The 7,500-nt window shown below is 40.8% G+C and overlaps 1 protein-coding gene across 2 annotated transcripts in view; it reads left to right on the top strand.

Annotated features, from left to right (window-relative positions):
- Positions 1–7,500, top strand: part of Ptpn2 (protein tyrosine phosphatase non-receptor type 2) — a 66,134-nt gene that overhangs the window by 34,200 nt on the left and 24,434 nt on the right. For both annotated transcript variants that reach the window (XM_031365945.1, XM_031365944.1), the window contains exon 4: positions 7,369–7,467. In XM_031365945.1, the coding sequence (XP_031221805.1) occupies positions 7,369–7,467 (99 nt within the window). The remainder of the gene's footprint in view (positions 1–7,368; positions 7,468–7,500) is intronic.

The following is a 7,500-nucleotide window of genomic DNA, read 5'->3' as shown; positions in this document are numbered from 1 at the left end:
AGAGGTTAAACAGCAGCTACCATTGCCACTTCCCCAGTCATAACTGTTCAGAAGTGTAACAAAGTATTTGAGAGTTTTAAATTGTATTTTATTATTATGTGTCTCTGCACAGGGTGCCCACAGAGGCCAAAAAGAGTGGCCCTTAGAACTGGAATTAAAGGCTGTTGTGAGCTGTACAACATGGGTGCTGGGAATTGAACTCTGGCCCTTGGAAGAGAAGGAATTGTCCTTAACTGTATCTGTAGTACCATGTTTGAGGTTTTTTTTTTGTTGTTGTTGTTGTTGTTTTTGGTTTTTTTTTTGTTTGTTTGTTTTGGTTTGGTTTTTCGAGACAGGGTTTCTCTGTGCAGCCCTAGCTGCCCTGGAACTCACTCTGTAGACCAGGCTGGCCTCGAACTCAGAAATCCACCTGCCTCTGCCTCCCAAGCGCTGGGATTAAAGGCGTGTGCCACCACCGCCCGGCAATGTTTGAGGTTTTTTAAAAGCCAAGAGATTAATGCAACCTGCTATTTGAAAGACAGAGAAAAGTGTGAAGTAATTGTTTTACATTTAGCCTAATATACTTGTGAGTCATTAGAATTTTCTCTGCTAGAGAAACATACTGTTTTCACTTGAAGTTTCCTATGACTAAAAGAAAAGAGAAACAGTCTGTTGTAAACCTTTAGTACTTCACAATTCATAGAAGAAAAGAAAGCTAGAGAATAGGGCTGGAGAGATGGCTTAGCGGTTCAGAGCACTGACTGCTCTGAGTTCAATTGCTATGTGGTTCAGCAACCACATGGTGGCTCACAACCTTCTGTAATGGGATCTGATGCTCTCTTCTGGTGTGTGTCTGAAGACAGCTACAGTGTACTAAAATAAATAAAAATAAACAAATCTCTAAAAAAAAAGAAAGCTAGATAATATACATTTGAAAAGATGCTATGTTTATCAATGGCATAGATTTAAACTGGGCCCAGTCACTGAGCCTCTATCAAGGACTCAGCTGCCTTCCCCTCAGGCCTCTCTTTCTTCCCTCAGATCCTGTCCTTCCCCTGCCTCCTAACCCTTCTTTTTCTGTCACTTTCTGAAGGTAGTTTACACCTAGGAGAAGGAGTGTTTGAGTCCATTGAGAACTTTGACTCTGTTGACTCCTTTGCTCATTCAAATAAGAGTGATGAGTTGAGTCCTGATGGGCACCCACTTGAGATGCAACAGAGTTGGCAGGAATACCCTGACTGCCACTCGGGGATTGCTAGTGTTCATGCAAGGAGGTGTGGCATTATGAAACAGATTTGCCTGCAGTGGTACTGTAGTTACATCCAGATTATGGAGAAGTAATTCGCCTACACTGAGACTAGTTCAAGAACAGACAATAGTAGTTCATTGAAGGGAAAGTATATAATAGTGGTCACAATGTGACCTGAGAAATTCCACATGAACGTGTGTTTATTTCAACCTCAGTTTCACAAGAGGCGTGGCATGGGTTGAATGATTAATCATACACATACCTTTTAGTAACAGTCTTTAATGGGAATGGGGATTATAAACTTTAATTTGCTGGTATGTAGTGGGTGAAGTTTATCTTATGTATTAGGATTTTTTAAAAATAAATCAATATTTAGAACTAAAAATGGACTTTCTACTGAGGATGAGCATGAGAATGTGGAAAAGCATGTTATTAAGTTAGGCTCTCATTGCTATGACAGATACCTGAAGGAAAGTTAAAAAAGGAAGAATTCTTTATTTTGGCCTCTAATTTCCAAAGACTTAGTTCAAGGTCAGCTTTAAGGCTAAGGTGAGGCAGAATATTGTGGCAGCCAGGACACAGAGAGAAAGAACTATGTGACAAGGGCATTCCTGTGACCTGCTTCCTCCTGTTAGGCACCACCTCCTAGTAGTATACTAACCTACCAACAGATTAACTTCCCAGTACTAGTACACCAACCTACTAACAAATGAACCTTTGATTAGGCCCCAGTCCTCCCAAGCATCCGCAGATGACATCAGGCCTCTAACACACAAGCCCCAGGTAAACCTTTCACACCTAAATCGTAATACAGCTATTCCTTCTCCTGCCATTTTCCTCCGTATCATTTGTTCTTTTTCTTCTTAGTCCCTAGAGACAGGTCTTTCTTAAGATTCTCTTAGCTATCCCCAATTCTCCACTTCAGTTTTGGGGGCCATGTTTTGTTATGTGTTTGATTTTGGTAGGGTAGGGCCTGAGGGACCTCACACACATGAGGTGAGTACTGTCACTTCTGAACTATATGTCCCCTGCCTGGAACCTTAGTTCTCAACTTCTGTTACCTAAAGAGTGTTCTGCTCTAACAGAATCTACAAAATCCTGCTGATAACACTTAAATGACTCCTCATCCATCCAAAGACTGAGGACAACTTTGGCAGTCACTGCTTAAATAAAACAGGTTTCTTAAAAAAAAAAAAAAAAAAAAAAAAAAAAAAGGCAAGCATACATAGTAATTGGTAATACATGTCTATAATTCCAGGCTGAGGAAGATTAGAGGTTCAAAGCCAGCCTCAATTCATGGGAGCTTATTTCAAAATAAACAGACAAACACCCCACTACTGAGAACATTCACATTCTAATGAGCAGTAAAATTATTTTTAAAAAGAGTTAAATGTTTTATAGGCTGGCAAGATGATTCAGCAGGTAGAGGTGTTTTTTGCCAAGCCTAACAACCTGAATTCAGTCCCTGGAACCCAGAGAGTGTAGTGAACCAGTTCTTCTAAGTTGTTCTCTGACTTGCTGCACTCTGTAACACATAGCCCACACATCCACATGCACACTCTCAAGTACACAGTGGAAATAAACACAGTAAAAGGTAGCTTTGTAACTTAGCCTGCACTTTGCATGTTTTGTACAACCTTTCTGTTAACCTTTGAACAACCTTTCTGTTAAATGCTATTATCTTATGTTACAGAGGAAGAATGTGATTAAGTCATACAGTCTTAACAGTGGGTAAGATGAAGCCAAAATTTGTAGCTACAGTTCCTTCTCTACTGTCTTCTTGGTTGTTTTTAAAGACAGGTTTCACTGTGTAGCCCTGAATGGCCTTGAACTAACAAAGCTAGAATTAAAGGCATGCACTACCACACCTGGCCCTTCTCTGTTATCTTACAATTGCTGCACGGCTTTGTATAAATGATTTAACTCCTCTAGCATTACAGATAACCTGTAGTATCTGTTCTGTCTGTCTGTCCATCCATCTCATCTGTAGAGTGATGTTTTGTGAAAGCTCATTGTCTTAATTAAGGTTATTGTTACTGGCATGAAACACCATGCCAAAGTAACTTGGGGAGGAAAGGGCTTGTTTCCGCTCACACCTCCATATAACCATTCATTGTCAAAAATAATGAGAACAGGGATCTCATGGGAGGCAGGAGTTGATGGAGGGGTGCTGCTTACTGGTCGCTCCTCATGGCTTATGTAGCCTGCTTTCTTATAGAATCCAGGACCATCTGCCATCGGATGGCACCACCCACAATGGGCTGGGCACTTCCTATCAATTACTAATTAAGAAAATGCCCTACAGGTTTGCCTACAGCCTGGTCTTAGGGAGGCATTTTCTTACATTTTCTTAACTGAGGTTCGCTCCTCTCAGATGGCTTTAGCTTGTGTCAAGTTAACACAAACTATCCAGTACCTATTCATACAGTACCTAACAACTCAGTGAAATTTTTTTCTGGCCTTTTTTTGTTGCCACTTTTATTAGCAGTAGTAATAATGGGATTAGTGATTCTTTGTTCTGTTTTGATTCTGTTCTGATTTGTTCTGTTCTGTAGTGATTCTTTTTTCTGTTTGTTTGTTTGTTTGTTTCAAGACAGGGTTTCTGTGTGTAGCTCTGGCTGTTCTGGAACTTGTTCTATAGATCAGACTGGCCTCCAACTCAAAGAGATCTGCCTGCCTCTGTTTCCCCGAGTCCAGGGATTAAAGTCATAGGTCACCACCTGGGCTAGTGGTAAAAATAAGCATCTAGATCTCATCTTGACAAAATTTCCTGATGAACAATTCCATGATTTTTAACTCAGTTTTCCCTGTTGGACTGTTCTCATGTGTTCTGCTAGGCAGGACTCTACACACCAGGAGTGTGAGAATGTAGCAGCTTGTCTCTAGGTTTGTTGCTGTTGTTGTTTTTGCTTTTTTTGTTTATTTCCTGATTTCCTTTCTGTATCCTGGTGTATTTTTCCCAGTTTTCTACCCTGGCCTTTTCAGAGTTGCCCAATTCCACACACATCGGTGCAGCATTCTAAGATGTTTCCTTGCCACCAGCTCTTCAGACATGGTTCACTACTGTGTTACTCCCACATCTACCGTGTGCCCTGATTCTTGTGAGCCTCACCTTATGCTTAGGACATGTAGAGTGACTATAACTGCTCCTGTCCTTCCTATCACCTCTGCCAGACTCACCTTCCTTTGGCTGTAACATCCTGATGGATTGGGCCTTTGGTGGTCGTGCTGCCCCTCTGTGTGCACTTTGTAAGGCTGAGACTGCATCTCAGTTGTACTTGTGCATAGCATGGCACTTGGTCAGGGAAAACCTGCAGCACTTAATTAATGTTTGTTATCTACAGTGTTCTGATTGTTCCTTGCTGCTTATTAGATTAATTCTCTTTCCCTAGAGTTTTAGAATTTTTTATCCTAATCAGCCCCTTGGTATATCATGTCCATTTTACAGTTTAAAAAATTGGTAGCATTGCTAGTTTTGGAAGAACTGATAGACGAAAAAAATTATTGTCTTTTTAAAATCCTTTGTTCTTTATACTGTAGCAGCTGTTGCATGTTTATTGGTTAGCCTTTAAAGCAGTATTAGAAATGAGGTATTGTGCACATAGAGGACTTCACCACTGAGTTGCTTCATGATTTTTTAAAAAGTGTACTTTATTTTTTGTACATATGTCTTTCTCTCTGGATATTTTCATATGTATATATAAGTTCCCAGTGAGCCCAGAAGAGAAAGAGAGGTTTGGAGCTAGAGTTATCAGTAACTGTGAAGCCGGGCAGTGGTGGTGCACACCTTTAATCCCAGCACTTGGGAGGCAGAGGCAGGTGGATTTCTGAGTTCGAGGCCAGCCTGGTCTACAGAGTTAGTTCTAGGACAGCCAGGGCTACACAGAGAAACTCTGTCTCAAACAAAACAAAACAACAAAAAACCAAAAACCAAAACAAAAAACCAACCAAACAAACAAAAAAACCGTGAGCCACACTGTGGAGTCCTTTGAAAGAGCAACAAGTGCTCCTAATTACCAAGCCATCTTTCTAGTCCTGCTTAGTGATTGTTGTTTTTGAGACAGGATCTCACTGTGTAGGCCTAAGTGGCCTAGAATTCACTGAGTGGACAGGCTGGCCTTGAGCTCACAGAGATCATCACTCCTCTGGGATTAAAAGTGTGCGTCATGAACTGGGCCCATGAAATTTTTTTTTTAAATTTTCTTAAAAAGAACTACTTATTTTATTTATATGAGTACACTGTAGCTGTCTTCAGACCCACTAGAGAGGGTGTTGGATCCTATTAAAGATGGTTGTGAACCAGCATGTGGTTGCTGGGAATTGAATTCAAGACCTCTGAAAGAGCAGTCAGTGCTCTTAACCATGGAGTCATCTCTCCAGCTTCCCCATGATTTTTTTTAAAGATGAAAGAAAAAGGCATTTATTTTCCTGGGGACTTTCTCATTGTTCTTTTTGGTAGAGAAGATGTTGTTTGTTTTTCACCTTTCGACTGTATATTTTATATTGTAGTAGATAATGTACATTGAATGGAGAGAATAGTATCCTTTAATGGAAGGTGTTCATTTCTCAGATTACTAGCATTTTTACAGGTTAACCCTAGAATTTTTTCATCTAAGCGATATATATTGAGCAGTATTGAGTATTGGCTAGACACTAAGAAATACATCTAACGATGATTTCAGTGTTAGTGTAGAACTATTTTACCTCCGATTTGGGGTGTGGTGTAGCTCTGGCCTTCTCTGCTCCTAACACTGAAGTTGGCCACATGCTCTGGAAGTTGCTTACATGTTACAGTTACTTTAGGCACAACGGAACTTAGTTCTGTTTCAGCCTTCACTCACACTTAGTAAGGGCGCTGTCTTAGTCAGGGTTTCTATTCCTGCACAAACATCATGACCAAGAAGCAAGTTGGGGAGGAAAGGGTTTATTCAGCTTACATTTCCACATTGCTGTTCATCACTAAAGGAAGTCAGGACTGGAACTCAAGCAGATCAGGAAGCAGGAGCTGATGCAGAGGCCATGGAGGAATGGTGCTTACTGGCTTGCTTCCCCTGGCTTGCTCAGCTTGCTCTCTTATAGAACCCAGGACTACCAGCCCAGGGATAGCACCACCCACAATGGGCCCTCCACCCTTGATCACTAATTGAGAAAATGCCTTACAGCTGGATCTCATGGAGGCATTTCCTCACCTGAAGCTCCTTTCTCTGTGATAACTCCAGCTAGTCTCAAGTTGACACACAAAACCACCTGGTACAGACAGAGGACGGTTTTGCTCAATGGTAGAGCATCTCCTTAGCTTGTATGAGGCCCTGAGGTATGTGTCTGGCCCTACATACATAGAGGAGGAAAGGAAGCCTTTCCAGTTTGGACATACCTTTTCATCTCATCATTTTTTAAAAAACTATGCTATTACTAAGCCAAATGTAAAAATAATTGGAAGTTTATGTTTAATTTTTCCTCCTCCACTGACTTGTAATATGAACTATTACTCACTTTTAACTCTGCCAGATGGTACCAGGCACAACAGACTGATATCAAGGTACTTTCATGGTTACTCTTTTTTTTTCCTGCAAATTCGTTTGTTTGACTTGGGCTTGTTGGTTGGTCAGTAATGGCATAAACTTCCCTATTTCCTACAGTTCCCCAGTGATCTGTGTGGTATATTAACTGTCTGTTATAGAAACTGAAAGAGACATATTTCCTTTTCTAACAGCATTTGTAGCTAGAACGTGGACAGCCAAGTGGCGTTATACTATAGGCACCTTTGGTAATAACAGCAAAGCCATATGTAATAAGACAGTATCAAAACTAGTGAACTAGGCTGGCTCTGTTTGTGACAAAAATCTTACCTGTACTTTATAGTTGTTATTTGAACCTAGTTATCCAACTCTTAACTCTGAAAGACACCAGGTATTCCCATAAGTCCTATATGGTTCTTTTCCTGCCAAGGTAAATGAAATGTTTTTACATAGAGGTAAAATTTTATTGAATACAATTTTTTTTGGATTTTAGTACATTTGAAGTCTTGATTTATTCATTAGGACCTAATTCCCTGGCTATAACAATGTGTTCCAGTAGCATCCTTGAAGCCTGGTCCTCCTCCTCAGCTCCTTTCCTGATGTGCTCTTCTGTCATTACAGGGCCCACTTCCTAACACATGCTGCCACTTCTGGCTCATGGTATGGCAGCAAGAGACCAAAGCCGTTGTCATGCTGAACCGGACTGTAGAGAAGGAATCGGTGAGTGTTCTCTCTCTCTCCCCCTCCCTCTCC

This window comes from Mastomys coucha, unplaced genomic scaffold (genome assembly GCF_008632895.1).
Source record: "Mastomys coucha isolate ucsf_1 unplaced genomic scaffold, UCSF_Mcou_1 pScaffold13, whole genome shotgun sequence".
NCBI lineage: Eukaryota > Metazoa > Chordata > Mammalia > Rodentia > Muridae > Mastomys > Mastomys coucha.
Note: the sequence above shows the minus strand (reverse complement) of the source record. Positions and strands in the feature narration are given on the sequence as shown.